The 19,190-nt window shown below is 34.1% G+C and overlaps 1 protein-coding gene across 1 annotated transcript in view; it reads right to left on the bottom strand.

The window, feature by feature from the left end:
- Positions 1-763: 763 nt before the first annotated feature.
- The window catches only part of LOC103663635 (A disintegrin and metalloproteinase with thrombospondin motifs 6), a 30,497-nt gene continuing 12,070 nt past the window's right edge, over positions 764-19,190 (bottom strand). The window contains exons 4-8 of the mRNA XM_008691370.2: positions 11,406-11,574; positions 4,675-4,886; positions 4,090-4,173; positions 3,447-3,592; positions 764-2,266 (exon numbers count right to left, since the gene is read on the bottom strand). Coding sequence (XP_008689592.1) covers positions 2,248-2,266; positions 3,447-3,592; positions 4,090-4,173; positions 4,675-4,886; positions 11,406-11,574 — 630 coding nt within the window. The 3' untranslated portion in view covers positions 764-2,247. The remainder of the gene's footprint in view (positions 2,267-3,446; positions 3,593-4,089; positions 4,174-4,674; positions 4,887-11,405; positions 11,575-19,190) is intronic.

Raw genomic sequence — 19,190 nt, 5'->3', positions numbered from 1 at the left:
AAACAGAAATTCTGAAGCTGAAGAATGAAGTAAATGAAATTTAAAAAATGCAATAGAGAACAACAACAGCAGACATGTCAAGTAAAAGAAAGAAACCATGCACTTGGGAAGAAGTCATTTGATATTACCCACTAAAAGAAGAAAAAACAACAACAAAAATGAAGAAAGCCTACCTAAATTATGGAAGATCACCAAATGAAATAATATTAGCATCATGGGAGTCCAAGAAGGAGAAGAGAGAGAGAAAGGGGCAAAAAGCTTATTTAAGTAAATAGTGGCTGAGAATTTTCATCATCTGGGGAGATATATGAACATCCAGGAACACTAAGTCATCATATTGTACACTTAGCATATATATAACTTTGTCAATTATACTTCAATTTTTAAAAAAAGATTAGATAAAGCTAGCTGGTATATAACAGATGTTCATTATATATACATATATATATATACATATATAAACATGTATAAAAATAAATGTATATAAAAATTAAAATATATGTGTATATACAAATAGTTTTTAATATACTCTTTGGTGTTAAGGAAGTGTTTTTGATACCAGATAAAACAATAAAATTTTTAAAAAAATTTTAATTAATGTTTTTTTTAGAGAGAGAATGTGAGCAGAGGGAGAAGGAGAGAGAATCTTAAGCAGGTTCCTCATTCCCATATATGAGGAGCTCAATCTCATGACTCTGAGATCATGACCTGAGTCGAAATCAAGTCAGACGCCCAACTGACTAAGCCACCCAGGTGCCCCCCAAATTTTAAATTTTTTATTTTGCTTATTTATTTCTGTCTAGTCACAGTGATCTGAGAGCTTTGTAGAGCACAGTGTGCTTTAAATTTCTATCAATATAAAAAAATAAAATATTATTTGCTAAGAAGAGATAGTATTTTGAGTTTTTATACTTTCATTTTTTCAAAAGTAACTATTATTTACAAATGGTTTTCTGCTTAAAACATTTAAATCCCTGAGATAAAATTTGGCCTAGTGGAGATAAACATATCCATCAAGTTTTCTCTGGAATTCTCAGTAAACACATTATACATTCTCTCTAGTGAGCTGACATTTCAAGCAAAACTAAATCATGATCTTACCTATAAAAAGTGAAGTCATAATCCTGAATATGTTAATAAGTGAGGTACATGAAGCAATGAAAAACATTAATATAAGAGCAACTATAAATTCTTTTAATTTTTACTAAAAATAGCAGTATGATTTAAAGATATATTCAATTTCACAAATCAAAAATATATAAGGAAGAATCAAGCATGGTAAACTACCCAACAAAAAACTCTAAATTTTAGAAATGATATTCATCACATTTAGATGTCACTCCATGGCCCTAATAACTTAAAGACAATTAGACTTAAATAAGCTAAAAGTTACTGAGACTATAACAATAACAATTCTAAGACTATCACAATTCTAAAGGGCACTCTATGCTGCCCCAAAGAGATACCTTTCTCGCCTCCACTACATAACCAATCAAAAATGTTATGAGATAAGAACTCTTCAAAGTACTGTACTATTAAATCCTGAGATCATTTCTAGCACTAGTCTGACCATTAAGAGACAAGTTTAAAAAGAAAATTTTATGTTCAAACCTCAGTCATCAAAAAGGCACTCAAAGTAGCTTGTAGAAACAAGGAAGAACTCTGCAGAGGATCAGAAAAATATCTGGGTCAATTCAAAGGAACAAGTCAGACAGCTGAATATTGTAGCCAGTGCAAAGAAAAGATGGCTAACTGCCCAGATATATTTCACTACTCAAATACTTACAAATGTGCACTCTTGGTATAGCTACTGTCATTTGATGAAAAAGCTAAAAATCAAATGCACATACAATAAAAAAAATATAAAGCACCAGGAGTCCACTGGGCATTGCCTTTTTGGGGAGAGTTGGACTTTATAAATATAAACACAGAAGCCAATGCAAATTATCTGTGATCATTTTGCTAACCATATATAACAGACTTTTTCCTGTAGTAATTTCATTGACACTAATCATATCCATATATATTTTTTATACAAAGGTTTCTATATTTGCACAATTCTTAGTATATTTTTAACTCCTCAAATATATTTGGGAATCATTCCAGACCACAAGACTCTCAGGAATTGCAGAATTTATCAGACTGATATGTCAACACATATGAATTCAGAACCCATACAATGTTGTTTTTATTCAGCAAGCATGTCATAAACAAAATTTTCTAGTTTACAACGCCAGGTCGATGAAGTCAATTAAAGTAATTATAACTGTAAAAAAAAAAAAAAAAAACTCAGAAGCTTTAACTCTACAACTTAGTTAACAGGGACATTTTTTAAAAAGCTAAATTCACATTGTCTTCCAGGATCTCAAGATTCTAATGCCATATAACTTCACACTCCCTCCATATAGTTTAATGTAGAGTCAATGGGCACACCATAGATGAAATACATGTTAAATACTCTCTTGCAAAATTAAAAGAAATAATCAAGATAACAAAGGCTATTTATTTTTCACCAAGATAGAATAATGCTTCCACTTTGCTTATTGTTTTTTTTTTTCATTTTTAAATACTGATAAGATGTCAAAAGACAAGTTCATCTTAAAACGATTTAAGGATGCTTCTAAACAGTCATAATTAGGGTAAAAAAAAAAAACTAAGACAGCTAGCATAGTACAGTCACAAAAGACAGGATCTCCAGGGTTTAAGCCCTGCACTTACACTTTCTTGGGCAATTTAAGTATTTTAAACTAGTTTCCTCATTTTTTACATGGGAAAAATAATAACGGTGTCTACTTCACAGAGTTCTTCTTGGAGAGTAAGGAATAAAACACAGTTATGAACACAGTTATATAAAACTGGAAAGAAATATATAAATTCATCGCATTATCATCAAATAAAAATTTTGCCTTGAGAAGCAAGCTATTCAACATATAATGTAATAAATGTGCTTCTTTATACTTACACCTTAATTAAATATGTTTAATTAAATAAACATTCATCTAAGTAAATTGTGTAACTATTGATGCCCTCCCTTTTAACGATTTGGAGGTAAGAATAATTAATGTATTTTATAACCAAGAGTGATGACTCAGTTTTGTTTTTAAAATATAGTCTTCTCATACTTTTTAATCTTTGTTTTATTATGTATTTTGTTCAATTAACAAAACATACACGTACTTCCAATTAAACTTTATGAATAGATATCAGTTGAAGGAAAGATGTTTATTACATTTCTAAGTCAACTCTAAATCTGTTCTTTTTTCTTATTTGGTTCATCTGATGCAAACACAATAATAGTATAATATATTATTTCTTCAGTGGTGATTAACAAATTACCATTTTGCTTTCAATATACTCAGTACCTGAATGAGGCTTTAGATAGAACCAAATATAGTTAAAATACCAAACACAACAATCAAAGATAAAATATTTGCAACAAACCATACCTAGTAATAAGAACAGCATTATCGTGGTGGGCAATCCCATTTTCTGGAATGGTGTTTCCATCACTTTGGTGGGAGAGAATGGATTTCTGCCATTTACAGAAGCTATCGAGGGACTTGTCTGCATGGTGGTTTATCTCCAAGTTTGGCTGCAATACAACATGCATACCAGAAATGTTCCAAACAAATTACTAAGGTCAGTTGTTAAAACTTTTGAAGACTAAAGTGGGACTATAATTAGAAGCAGTGGTTTCTAGGAATAATCTCTTGCCAATTTTTATCTCTGTAATATCTGACCTAGAGTTAATTTAGTGTACTATTGAATATTCTTTCCAGTTCCAGCTTTAATGATCATGTGAATATATGTGATTCTCAGCAACCAAAACCACTGTTATTAGATCTGCCATGCAAATGCTCATTTTTATACTGAAATATATAGCTAATATACATATGTAGAGCTTTAACATGACACAGGAGATATATTCTTAGACTACTTAAAATTTGCTTAAAATATTAAATGCTTAGTAGTGAAAATCATATTCAACTAGAACTTCCTAAGAGGATCAATAATAAAATATTTTATTTTACTATACACAATTCTATAGCCTGTCAAGGGTTTTAGATTTCTAAACTAACTCATTCTTACCTGATCTTCTGTAAGAACAATTAAGCGGGCCACTATAATATTCACAACGTTTCCTAGGCTGGAATCACGGTAAAGTTTGGCAACCTGACCTCCAGAAAATAAGAAAAGACACAAAGTCAGACAAAAATCATACGCTGATTGTTTAATATTTTTTTATAGAATGGTAAAACAACTTTTCATAAATTGCACCACTTTGTATATAAAAAGATATTATTTCATTTGATATCACTTAGAATTCTACCCTCGAGATGCCTCCATAAAAGATTTTTATACAAATCTACCTCAGGAAATATTTTCTCCTAACACTACAACATAGTAATTAAGAGGGTGAGCTGATGTTTCAAGTTAGAGAAAACCTCTTAAACAAGATTTAATACGACCCATTCAAAAAGTCATATTATCTGAAAACGAACAATAAGGTCACCTTTAAATTTATTTCCTATGGAACTAAACATTAATATATTAATTCCTTCTCATTTTAGATGAGTAAATTCTGAAAATCATTAATTCACATTAAAAATCCATGACCTTAGTCAAAACCACAAATTATTAAGTTAAAATATTATATAGAGGCATCAAACTTACAATATTCATCACACTCAAAATGTAATGTTCAATGTCTTTGCGGCCATGGTAGCCCACCATCATTTTGTCTGCCACTACCAATGTCTCCACAAACCGCTCAATGCTTACTGATCTCTTCTGTCTGTGGCGGATATGCGTGCCATTAATTGGTAGTGAAGAAGGAAAAGTAGATGTGTCATTCAGCCACCAAGGTTTGCCACTTCTTATGAGGTCTACAATAAAAATAATTAACTAGTTCAGTTAGGTTCACCAATTAAACTTACTTATTTTTAAATCTTTCATATAGACATGCTTCTCATAAATCCTCTATAGTATTAAGATTTTTCAGTGAGGAGAGGGGATAAGGAAATGTAGTAGTGATAAAATTAAACTCTTCAAAGTTTTCAAAATAGTCATTTTATCTGAAACAAATTAAACATTAGTAACATTCGGCTGCTCATAAAAACAAAAAATAAGCCTAATGAATTATTTAATGAAATATTTTCAAAATAATCATTTCATATTATTCCAGTGACCAATATAAAGTGTTTTTAAAAACAACTAGAGCGTTAACTTTCTAAATACCTACCCTAAGACAGTTCTGATGGAGAACATCAATATTGCAAAAATCTGTTACTCTTTTTTTAAGTAAGCTCTATGCCCAATGTGGGGCTTGCACTTATCACCCCAAGATCAAGAGTTACATGCTCCACCAACTGAGCCAGCCAGGTACCCCCAAAATCCTATTCCTAAAATGCCTCTGATCATTTATTTTAAAGTAAGATCCTTTATTAAACTATTTTAATTAGAGCAATTCTACTGCTCTAGAAATCTCAATTCTAAAAGGCTGTAAATGAAGTTTTTCATTTAGTTTTGCAATATACAACTATTTATACTAACAGAGTACCCATAGTATTCCTCTTCTAAAACCTAGAGGTAAATGGTGTTACAATGAGAGTTGAAAGATTACGATTACAGCATAATTTCCTTTAAATCACATTTTACTGTGGATTGCAGTTTAATCCTTTGTTTTCCAACAGCTGGTCCTTCAGTACAGAGAAAACCTTTTAGTACTATGGCATTTGTAAACACTTGTCTCATTTATACTCATCTTTATTTAATAAACTTGAACAGGTATAGGTCCTCTGAATACCTTACTTTCATATCTGTATGATCTTTCTAACATCTACTTATGAAAAAATTTAGTGAGGAAGACTCAGATTAATTTATATAATATAATTGACAGAAACTGGCAATATTCTCTATTATTTCTTCTAATTTCTTTAGTCTTTACCTTTTAAAAATTACTTTGATAAAAGTTATAAATTTTAAGAAATAAGAGATGGAAACGACAATGACAAATACCAGGAAATATTTTTGAAACTCATATAAATTAAATGAGTATTTTTATTCCTAAAGGTTCAGAGAGGCAGAGACATATTACTTCTTATTTCAATAGTATAACTTCCAGACAGCCAGTAAGTGTTCCCTTATTCCAGACAGACTCTTAAGGTAGCCCCCATGACCTCCTGATGTTTACACTTTGTGCTCTCTTCCCCTTTAGTGTGGATGGGACCTGTATCTTGCTTCTAACCAAGAGAATACAGCAAAGATAAAGGGATATACACGATTACATATATATGAGTACATAATTATGTTACATAATATTGTAGCATCTTTCTTACTAGAGTCTTTCCCTTGCTGGTTTTAAGGACATAAGCAACCAAGTTGGTGAACTGACCATGGCAAGGAGTTACAGATGGCCTCTGGCAGACAACCAGCCCCAAACTAAAGCTTTCAGTCTTTTAGTACCAAAGAACTGAATGCTGCCAACAACCATGGGAATAGGAAGGTAGATTCTTCCCCAGTCAAGACTCCAGATGAGAACCTAATCCTGGCTGAGGCTAAGTCAATTAACTCATTCATGTATAGCTTCTGGTCCACAGAAACTGTGAAATAATAAAAGTATATTGCTTAAGCCACTGGATTTGTGGTAATATTCTTATGAAATGGTCAAAATCCTTTCTACATTAACATAATTCCATTTTTTTTTTTTTACTGTCTTCCAAGATCATAAAACCACTCATGTATTCAAATCATGCCTAGTTTTCCCTTCTTCTGTATGGACAGCCTAAATGTCTAAATATAGGATTTAATTTTCATTATTTTGATCATTTTCACTTCTCTGATCCATTCAATTTCTCCTTATATTTACTTAAAGTATTTGTGAAAAGAATTAGACTTGGTTGGGCAAAATAAACACAGCAATGGTGTTTCTCATTAGATAGCACTCAATATAAAATAGCTACTGTTATCATCATCATTTTCATAAATTTCAGACTTTTATCTTTTTAAATTGTTAGTTTGCTTGGTCATCTCTCCATCAGATGAATGTATATATAATGTCCTTAATAGACATTCATAAATGGAAAGAGTCTTACATGCAAAGAATTTGTAGTCTGATATGTATATAAAGTACACACACAATGAATAAATGTAATCAAGATATCTGGTTTCACTTTAAAAATGAAATTAATCCAGCTTGATTAGATCATTACAAAACAATATCTACATTCTGTAATTGTCAATTGACTGCTTAATGTTAAGCTTAATGATCTGTAAGTAATGTCTTGTTTAGTCTAAAATAGAATACACCATTGTTTTGTTTCAAATCAGAGATTCGTAGTTATTCAAATGATACCTATTACATATGCTCAATTTAATTTTGGATAGAGTTTAGAATGTCAAAGAAAACATTCCTCCATAAACATATACAATAAAGAACTTTTCTTCAAAACCAAATACATATATTTCTTTGCCATCTGAAATAGGATCTTAAATATTTGATCAACCTCAAAATATTTTTAATATATACATTCATTCAAAATTATTACATTGACTTGTTTTATTTTTCACTGATAGCACTTATTACTTCTTGATAGTTGGCCACGTATTTATTTATTTGATTGCTTGATTGCTTTTTTTATTAACTCTCTTCACTAGAATACAAGCTTCATGGGAGCAGAGACTTTTCTTCTTTTATTTATTGCTGCATCCCAACACCTAGAATAGCCTGACATGTAACACGCTAAATGAATATTTAGGACAACAAGAGCATTCATTTATCCCTGAGTAGTGGTAAAGGGCAACTTTCACTTCCTTGTTTTTTTCTTTTCATCCCATATTTTCTAATTTTTTTACAAAAAACAAGTATTTTTTAAATTATTTTTTGACATTGATAACATAATTAGAATGGGAAAATATATATCTGAATATGAGATAAATATACCCATTCTCAAAAGGGTTTTTCTGTCTTATATTTTGATACAAAATTGTTTTCCCAATTACAGGTTAACAGTTAAGTTAACTGCAACTAACACCTACAAATGCACATGTCACTTGAATTATGCTGTCAAAATAGTATCAAAATTAAGATCAGTAGTTCTTAGCCAGACATTTCCCAAACTTATTAAACATAAAATACTTTTTTTTAGTGATATTCCTATGGAACTTAGGGAACTACTACTGATTTTCCACTATTGGGAAGCCAGTGAAATGTTTGAAAGTGTATAATACAGGGACACCTAGGTGGTTCAGTCAGTTAAGTGCCTGCCTTCAATTCAGGTCATAATCCCAAGGTCCTGGGATGGAGCCCCACATTGGGCTCCCTGCTCGGTGGGGAGTCTACTTCTCCCTCTTCCGCCTGCTTGTACTCTCTGTTTCTCTCTCTCAGATGAATACATAAAATCTTTAAAGAAAAAAAGAGAAAAGAAGAGAAAAGAAAGAAAAAAGAAAAAAGGAAAGAAAAGGAAAGGAAAGGAAAGAAAAGAAAAAAAAAAGAAAAGGAAAGAAAGGGTATAATACAGCTAGATGTAGGACACAACCCATTGAAGTCAGAAAAACAAAGCTGAAGACAGGAAGACCCCAGTTAGAAAGTCATTACGGTAGTGCAGGCAAGAGATAACAAGGGTCTGAACTAAATGGACTTGTGTTAAAGGTAACAGAAATGAGTACCGAATAGATTAAAAGTAAGGAAATAGTCACAGTAATTCACTCAAGATTTTTCAGCCTTTCAAGAATATCTCATTCACCTGTTTTATTTTTTGCTAATAGCACAGTAATCCAGGGGGAGAGACTGTAGAAGAAGAAAATCTTCCCCAGCAAGGGCAGAATTTTATGTTGGAGTAAGAGTAAATTTGCTAAACTATTTGGTTCATGCTTCAACCTTTGGAAAAGAAGAATCTGCCTCAGTAAGACCAGTGAATAATAAGATAGGCACTTCAAAAGAGAATCATTTGAATATCTAAGGGTTAAGAATTATCTTTCAGAATGCAATGAAATCTTTAAATATATTTGCAAAAAGTGATCTTTATGATCATGAAGTGAAGGATGTCATGTTATGGAAAAAATGATGGGAAAATTATATTGCAAAAACAACTAAATACTTGAATCCTAGTTTTTCAAGAATTTATATAGAGTTGTACTTACAGCCTAAATTTGGTAAATATAAGATAAACTAAACTATATCCACAATGTTTAGTTTCATTACTCAATATAAAGACCCATCAGAATTGTTTTCATTGTGTCGTATGAAATTTTATTTCATGCCTTAAGCAGCTTCACTTAAAGTGGCCTTTTTCTAGTACCAATTACTCTTCATCAACAAGGATGTCCCAGAGATTACTTAAGAAGAGAGTATGTAGAATGAGAACAGTCAATTGAAGAAAGAATTCCAAAGACCACTTATCCTTGAAGCAGAAGAAAAGGAGCCCAAGAAGCATATGTATATAAACAATACAGTGATGCGTTCACTAATTCATAAGATAACCCATTCTATTTTTTATAAATCTACCTGTTGAACCCACCCCATTTTTTTCTAAAATTACTTGCCAGTTAACTTTTCTTTGTGTTTAGCTGAAGCATGCTGAAATACTGAAATACTCTGCCCCTGGTTCCACCTATGAGGACTACACAGAACAAATTGAATCATTAATTTTTTTTAAGATTTTATTTTTATTTATTTATTATTATTAATTTTTTTTTTAGAGAGAGAGGCAGGGGAGTGGCAGAGGGAGAGGGAGAGAGAGAATCCTAAGCAGACTCCCCGCTGAGCACATGGGCCCAACAAGGGCGGGACTTGATAACATAACCCTGAGACCACGTCGTGAGCCGAAATCGAGAGTTGAACACTTAACCGACTGAGCCATCCAGATGCGCCTTTAAACAATTTATTTTCAAGTAAACTCTGCATCAAATGTGGGGCTTAAACCCACAATCCCGAGATCAAGAGTTGCACGCTCCACCAATGAAGCCAGCCAGGTGCTCTTAATCTTTTTTTTTTCCAATATAATAGCTCTTTAAATACTAGAAACAGTCATTTCAGTAGTAATGATAGCTACAATTTGAGCAACTAATGTGTGTTGAGAGAAGTATTTAGAGAGGTTGGTTCATTTGTCCAAAGCTACACCAAAGCCCGTAATCTTTCTACTATGCCAAGCTGTATCCTCTATTCTCTAAGTTTTCTGAACTTTAGACTAAACAGCCTCCTAACCCCTCACCTCTAGTCTTGCTCTTCTCTCAGTCAGTCTCCATAGGACTGCCAGGGTAATACTTCTAACACCCAAATTTGATCATGTGATTCCTGCTTAAAACCTTTCAATAGGTTTCCGGCACTGTTAGGATAAACAAACCCCTTAATATGGTTTACAAGCGTTTTGTGTCTTGGCCTTCCTTGTCACTTCAATTTCATCTCTCACGGTCACTCCTCACCCACTAGGAAATTCACCCCATCCCTCCAGCCCACATTCTAATAACCTGTTCTATGAACTGGCAATGACTGCAATGTGACATTCTCTCTTTTGGTTCAGTAATTTTGTAAATGCTATTTCCTCTATATGGAACACTCTACCCACTGTTCCCTCTGCTTCTGCACAGCTACCTTCTCTTTCTCCCTCAGGCCTCCCATTAGGAGTCACTCCTTCCATGAAGCCTTCTTTGACCACTAATGTCTAGGTTTGCTGACCCTGCTATGTATTTCTATAGTACCCTAACAATGCCTTTGAATACTACCTTAAGACCCTTCAAATCTTATTTAAGTGTCTAATGTCTCACCATTAGCATAAAAACATCAGGCTAACCAAACAGCACAGAGTACTAGGCAACACTTGTGCATGAAAATTATAACTATTACATGGATAAAATAGGGTGGGGGTTTTTATCTCCTTCAAAGAAAAAATAATTTTACACAGACTTATATTTTAAGGACTTCTCAAAGAGCTTCCAACTATTGATAAGTGACATCTTTTTTTTTCCCACTGAAAAGGAAGGTGTTTTTTTCTTTCTTCTTTTTTTTTTTATTGAAGTATAATTAACATAGTTATATTAGTTTCAGGTGTAGAACATAATGATTCAAAAATTCTTACATTACTCAGTGTTCATCAAGACAAGTGTGCTCTCCCACCTCCCCGCTGGCAACCACCAGTTTGTTCCCTGTATTTAAGAGTCTGGTTTCTTGTTTGTGTCTTTTTTTTTTTTTTTTCCCACTTATTCCTTATTTTGTTTCTTAAATTCCAAATATGAGTGAAGTCATATGGCATTTGGATAGGTGATATCTTTTAAGAGGACTCTGGGCATTATCATTCTAATTACTTAAATTCCTATTGACTTTTATTATTAACCTTTCCATAGGTGTCAGAAAAAAGACAGTGGCAATACAATACAATCCACTTTGTAAAAGCCACACACTCACTCACCTGAAACCCCACAATGAGAATGATCATACAGATGCCGTTGCTGGAGGGTAGACTTTTTGTAAATAACATGAGGATGGCCATTTTCATAACTAAAATGTTTGGAATCCTCTGTGGTATTCTTTAATGGTTCAATAAAATATTCTTCATCTTCTGTAGCAATAACGCCATGCTAAAAGAAGAAGAAACAAAGAATTTATCAAGAAGAATCATTTTAAATATCAATTATCATTACCAAGAGTCAAAAATAAGTTGACACCTCTCCAAAAAGAGGTTAAAACACATATTAATAGAAATTTAGTGGATTATCTGTACCCAGCAAAACATTATATAAATTTCCCTATACCTTAAAAAGAATGTTTAAATTCTTCTACATGCCATGCATGCCTTGTACTAAGCATGTCACATAGATTATTTCCTCCAATCTTCCCCAAAACTCCGTGAGGTAGCAGAGACCTCCATGTGTTCACTAAGACTTTTCCTTCCAAATTGTGCACACAGCTTAACTATATCCTCTATGTTTAGGGATAGCTCTGTGAATTAAGTTTTGGCCAATAGAAAATGAGAATACTATATACCCACTTCCAAGCTCATCCCCTGAAAACCTTCCCAAGGAAAATCCTCTACTCTCTCTGAAAAACTACCTAGGGGAGGCAGAAGCTGAAAGAGAAGAAATCTGGGTCCCTGACTGACTTCATGGAAAGCTGTCCAGCATAGACACTGATATAAAGGAGAAATAAATTTCTATTGTGATAAACAATGGACATTTTAAAGTTTATGTCACACCAATTAATATGTCCTTAATTGATATATATCTTATATATCTCCATTTTGAAGATGAAGTAACAGACCCAGAGCTTAAGAACTTCCCCCAACAGTATATAGAGATAAATGAAGGTGCTGCAATTCATACAAAGCTCTGCTCTTATTCATATGATATATTCCTTATACCTATTTACATAGCCAAGTGTTACTCAGCTCAACCATAGTTCCTTTTTAAAGCTTTCTCTGGCTCAAAAGGAGTAGCTTCACCCTCCTCGGAGCTCCAACAGAGCTTATTATTGGTATCATTTATTTTTAATTAATTTCACACTTCTTTGCTACATCTCAAGTCTGGAAGCTATATTTACATTTGGTATAAATTTTCATCCGCATGTTTGATCTTCCCAACTATACTATTTGCTTTTTTAAGGCAAAAGGTTATGTCTCATAAATCTTTGTATCAGTTATAACCATAGAAAGTGCGTCATATGTAGTATGAACACCAAACAAAAGTTGGTTGATTAAAAGAAATGAGATAGTAAAAGTTATCTGCATTAGAAACAAGAACTTCCATACTGGTCTGTTAGTGTTTTCTTAAGTATGGCACATGTGAGGACTGCTTTTAATCCAACTAATTTATCCTGTAACACTGGGTAAAACACAAACTCTCTTGGTGTATTTCCTCAGCTGGAAAAATGAAAGCGTTGGTGTAAATTAGTGGTTTTAAAACAGCACTCTGGGGAGCCCTAAGGGTTCCAGGGAAATGCCCTCAGGGGATTGCCCCAGACAACAAAGGGAGACCTATAGGGCTTAGATTCCTGGGCTTAGCAATCAGCTGTGCTTTTATTAATCTATATAGCATGTTTCCATATTACATTTCATTTGAGAAAATGGTCTTGCCGCTTTAAAAAGAAAAAAGCTGAAAATATCTGGTCCGGATAATCTCTAAGCTCCCTTTGAATCTAAATCTCTATGATTCTGTTTAGGGAAATTCATGTTAAGTACCACATGCTTGGAAATAAAGATAAGACATAATCAGACCTGCTCTAACTTAGAGATGAAGTTGGCAGGCACCTACATGAAATGAGCTAAAGAATGCAAAAAACAAAAAAGTAGGCCCTAGTCACTTCACATTATTTTCACTATTTTCTGTTTTACTGTAAGGATATTAGTCCTTAAATTAAATGCAAATACTGACAGGAATGACATAATATGCCATTAACACACTCTAATACCTGAGCACGAGTTACTCTACCAGGAAGATTAACAATGTGATAGCAAACTGAGCATGGTCCTGCAGAAAAGATGGCATGTATGAGAAGTTTTGATAAGAGAGAACTGTAAGAAGTGGGGTCGAGAGTACTGCCCAGAAAGGGTCGAGCACTGAAGTCATATCATGCTAACCTGTGGACAGAAGGATGTTGAAAGGTCCCAGACAAGAAGTTCAGGTTGCTGGGGGAAAATAGAGTCAGTAGCCTGGTAAGTAAACAAGATCACTAATTTCAAGTATGGAAAGACTCTGGAAAAAAAAAATCCAGAGATTTTAAGTGTTAGGTACTCTGTAAGATGTTTATACACATTATCTCATTTATTCTTATTAGCTGTCTCAAGTAAGTACTACTATCAGCTCCACTTTGCAGATGAGAAACACAGACCAAGCAAAGTTAAGTAACCAACTCTTCAATTGATTTTGGAGCTTGGATTATTAGGCACTATATTATAATCCCCTTATCCTCTGAGGGTTGTTTCTGACTTTACTTATTCTTTCGCTAAGTATGTTCTGAGTGCCTATCGCATAGCAAGTACGATTCTAGGTGGGCAAACCAAACTTCTGGCTCTATGAAGGAGCTTACATTCTGGTGGGATGACCTAGATGAAAGGGATTCATTCCTTAGATAAATGATCAATCAAGTAGTGTTAAGTGTTAAGGGAAAAAAAGCAGTGTAAGAGGACAGAGAGTAATCAGAAGTGAGAGAATAATACAAACTGTTTAGGATGGTCAGGGACATCCTCTCTAATAGGGTGATATTTGTAAAGAAACCTGAACAAAGCAAAGGAGCAGGTCAAACAGATATCTTGCAAAAGAGCAGATCAGACAGTGGGAATGACAACAAAGGCAATGGGGTATGAGCTTGCATACAGTATTTGAGAAACAGCAAGGAGCTACTGTAGCTAGACAGGAGAAAGGGGAAAATGATTATGAAACTAGAAAGGTGCTGGAGGGTAGATAATGGAGGACCAGAAATCTGCACATGCCTAGCAAGAGCCCTGCTCTCTCTCAATTCTTCAGCATCCCCACTCAACCTCTACACAGTCTGCCTCAGGCCATCAGGATGAAAATCATCATACCCCCTTTCCCTGACATGCCAGTCCCTACAAGAAGCCCAAGACCTATCCCCTGGATTCTATTCCCCCTATGGTTATGTGCATCATGTTTTCTGATCCCATCTCCTACTTCTTGCCTTTCACCATTTAAAACACTTCCATTGTGCCTTCTCAAATTCACGCTCAGCCTCATTTGTGAACGTTCACTTCATCTGGCTCAAACACCTGGGTCTTTTCTAAATGACACTTTCTTCCCTGCAATCCTCTGGAATGGTGGATCCTCTGCTTCTATATGCCTCCTATTGGCATATAGGGTAGGGTAGTGTCCTTGTGATTCACTGCCACCTTCTAAACAATTCTTGCTCTCTCCCTCCTCTAAAACAAAAACAAATCACAGAAACCCCTGCCAGTTCCAATCTCATGCTATCACTGGCTCCCTCTGCTATTGCAGTTACCTACTGGCCCATAGGAACTTTCCTCATTCTTTCAAGATTTTAGCTTCTGGGTCACTGTTACTCTCTGAAATACCGTTCCTGAAATAATTGTTGATTTCACTATCTTAAGTCACCAGTTCTTAAAATTTAGGTGTGTGTGCCCTGGATCCCTTTAGAAATCTAGTGGGGATGAAGCCTAGGGACTACTTCTCAGAATAATATTTTAAGTACAGAAAAAACACATAGGATTATAAAGATAACCATTGTAGTGAAATACCATTACCAAAGTATTTTTTAAAATGTAATATAAGAATGCATATGGCTTTTTCTAATATTTTAAATAAGTAGATTCGCAGTGAATCTAATAACTATCGCAATTTCACAATGGTGATTAACATAAATGATATTTTGAAGAACCTGCGAAACTGCAACATGATATGAAAATATATATAATTTCTACTGGGGGTCAGCTATTACTTTATTGGTTTGTTATCTGTATTCATAATTGAAGGAAATGTTAGATTTCAGTTAAGAATTAGTAAAGATTAAGATGTCATTTTTCCCTATTCCAGTTCACAAACCCCCTAGATTCCATTCATGGTCCCCAGGACTACTGACATAGATGTTTCCTTCAACCCCTGCCCTCTCAATCCCTTGCCCTGCTCTCCATAAATACTTTGTCGTTCGATTTACCTTAAGCTCATACCCACAATCAAATCCTAAAGTTCAGTATTTTCAATACTTGCAACCCTGCCAAAATCTCAATTTCAAGTATCCTATTCTTCTATCTTTCTAGGACTATCTCTCTAGTGTCCCAACTCTAAGAGACACTCCCCTTTTACACCCATGAGGACCTCGTGATTCTACCACTTTGTCATTATCCTCCACCTACTTCATTTCCTCACTTCCCTCCTAATCTATCTTCAGTTCCACCTTCAATTCCCTTGCCCTTTTCTCCCTTCACAGAATTTATTTGGCTAAACCACAACTCTGATCAAACCAGTTTTGCTCTTCTGGGCCTGCAGCCTTGCAGCTTCATTTAGCCAGAGAAAAATACATCGAGATGCTGACTAGTCTCACTTGAAATTCATAATCTCAACAGTGCCCTTAATGCTTCACGGCAATTACACTATGTTTCTTTAATACATTCAGTATCTTCTTCTCCTGGGTAAATATTCCACACTTTCTCATCTCCTCTTAATCCCCTAATAATTCATCTTGCCATCTTCCATTCCAATAAACATGGTAAAACCTCTCGCAAACTCTTACAACACAAATACCTGCCTATCTGCACCTCACGATCATATAATCTCTTTTATTTTCTCTTATTATGGATGAACTTAAGAAATTTTCCTTTTCTGCATAATCATATCCATCTTTATCAAACAGAACAAAACCTCCTCTGATCCTACTCTGTCTGTAGCAACTGATCATTTACGTTTTTAAAAGTCTTTAAAATAATTATCTATGCACTCTTTTCTCCCATTCCTTTTCAAACCTACTCCAGTCAGGTTTTTGCCTATTTTCCATATGCCACCATGACTTCAGCACTGCTTTTGTCAAGGTCACCAACAACATCCTCACTGGTAAATCCAATGGTCAGTTTTCCGTCCTCTTATTTTGACTTGGCAGCATTTCTCTCTTGAAATAAATGCTTCCATCTCTTAGCTTCTAGAATATCTGGTTTTCCTTCAAATTTCGTATCTCACTATTCTTTGCTGTCTCTTCAACATCTTTCTGACTCCCTAACCTCTTAGAGTGCCCAAGGGCTCAGTTCCTTAAACCTCTTCTTTTTTTAAACCTCTTCTTTATTCTCTTTATATTCCCTGACCCTGAGCAATTTCATATAATCTCTTGGCTTTAAAGGTCATCTATATATTGATGATTTCCAAATTTATAACTCCATGATTCATATCTCTCTCCTGAATTTCAGGCTTGCATATCCAATATCTTATACAACATATCAAGTTTAACAAACATATCAAGTTTAACATGTCCAACTGAACTTGAGATATACACCACCCCACAGTATGGTCCTCCTCCAGCTTTTTCATCTCAGTTAATGCCTGAGTCTTTCTCATCTGAACTCATGGCTGCTTGCTTCTTCTAGTTGCCCAGGCCTCAAGCTTGGAGTCGTCATTGATTTAATCCTGATTGTGTCCTCTAAAATTTGCCATCTGGCCTCCAGTTCTCTTTCTAACCTCACCTTCCATTACACTTCCTTTCTTTCACTGAGTTCCAGCCAGGGCAATCTTCTTGCTGTCCCCCAAATACTTTTAGATCACATCTTCATACTTTTCCAGGTGGAAATCCCATCCTTCAGATGTCAGCTTCTCTTCCTCATTTTCCGTAGGTCTTTACTCAATATTTTTTCCACCTTAGAACTTATCATTATCCAACGCACTGTGATTTTTATTTATTTATCTGATTGTGTATCTCCTCCACAAGAATGTAAGCTTTGTGATGACAGGAATTTCTATTTTGTTCACTGTTGTACTCCTAGCACCTATATCAGTACCTATTAAATGATAGGTACTTATAAGTATTTGGTGAATGGATGAGTGAATAAGGGAAAATGTAGAAAGGCAACAGTGGATATGACTAAGAAATAAGAACAAAATGTAAAGAAAGGAATAATCAAAAAGGAAAATCTCTTGAAAATTAGAAGTATGACTGCTTGCAATTTTTAAATCAGTTGAAGGAAAAGAAAGCAAAATTGGAGAAATCTCATAGAACTCAGAACAATAAAGAAAAAGAAGGAAAAAGAGAAAGACAAGGGAAGTAAAGAACCAATTACAAAAGGCAGGGGGTGGGGAACAGGAAGAGAAAATTATTAAGGAAATAATTTTTTAAATTTCTCTAAGATGAAGGTGTGTCTTTGAATTAAAAGCATCCATTAAATATCAAATAAGGATAAGGAAAGAAGATTCACAGCTTACCACTTTATTATAAAATTCTTAAAACAGGAAGGATAAAGAGAAGATCATATCACTTTCATTGAGGAAAAATCTTAGGAAAGAAAAAGAAAAGAACAAGAAGCAGACTTCTATCTGCCACCCAAAATGAATCAATGCTAAGTTTTTAAAAAAATCTTTAAATCTTTCCCTATGATATAAAATCATACTCATAAATTCGATGCCACATATTTCCCTTTCCCAATTCCACCATCCATGGCTCTGAAGGAAAATGATTTTTGAAACCAGAATTCCCACATCCAACTAAATTATTAACCAAATATGAGGGCAACATAAAGTAACTTTCAAATAGGTAAGGACTCAGAAATTTTACTTCTCAGACACAGTTTCTAACATAATTACTTGAAGATATTCTCCAATAAAAGTAGGATGTAAATTCAGAAAGAGGAAGATGTAGAACTAACTAGGAAAAAAGAATCCCAAGATGAGAGATGTACAATAGCTCAAGAAATTAACCAATAGATTGCAAGAAAAAAAAAAATGCCTGCAAAGAAGAATGGAATATATTCCAATAAATAGATATAAAGACTAAGGAAATGGATAATACTGATCATTTGGTTAAAAAACAAACAAACAAAAAACACATTTTTTTCACAGTAAGGCAAAATAGCAGTAATTAGAAACTCCTGAAATACAAAACCTGGATAAGAAAGCCATGGTCCAAATATAAAGCAAACTAAAATGTGACATCATTTTGAACAACTGACAAACAGTAATATTAGGAAGTCCTTTCCTTTGAATGGGGCAAGGGTTACAATACCGAAACAATGGATGAGGAAATATGATTAGAAAACACTAATTACCTCTACAATGAAATTATTTTATATAGAAGAATTATAAACAGAATTGGTTAAAAGGGCCTTTGAGGGGCACCTGGTTGGTTCAATCGGTAGAGCATATGACTCTTGATCTCAGGTCGTGAGTTCAAGCCCCACATTGGGTGTGGAGCCTACTTAAAAAAGGTGAGGGGCACTTTGGAAAATGGGATTTTTAAGAATGTGTTTACATATTATATTTGATTAAAAATGGAACATAAAACAAAATAAGAATAAAGGCAGGAGTTACTAAGTCTGATGGTCAAAAGTGTGATGAGGAACAGAATATTTACATAGTCTCAAAGTATCTGCTCACAAATTCCTTATTAGTTGCCAAGGAGAAAACAGTAACTTCAGTGGGCAAACCTGGCAGACCACATCTTAAGTAACCAAAGGTAGTCAACATGGGCCATGCAGTTTCAATAGGAAGCAAAGTAAAACAAAAAGGTGTTCACAAATAGAGGGAAAGAGAACAAG

This window comes from Ursus maritimus, unplaced genomic scaffold (genome assembly GCF_017311325.1).
Source record: "Ursus maritimus isolate PB19 unplaced genomic scaffold, ASM1731132v1 scaffold_5, whole genome shotgun sequence".
In the NCBI taxonomy this organism is placed as follows: domain Eukaryota; kingdom Metazoa; phylum Chordata; class Mammalia; order Carnivora; family Ursidae; genus Ursus; species Ursus maritimus.
Note: the sequence above shows the minus strand (reverse complement) of the source record. Positions and strands in the feature narration are given on the sequence as shown.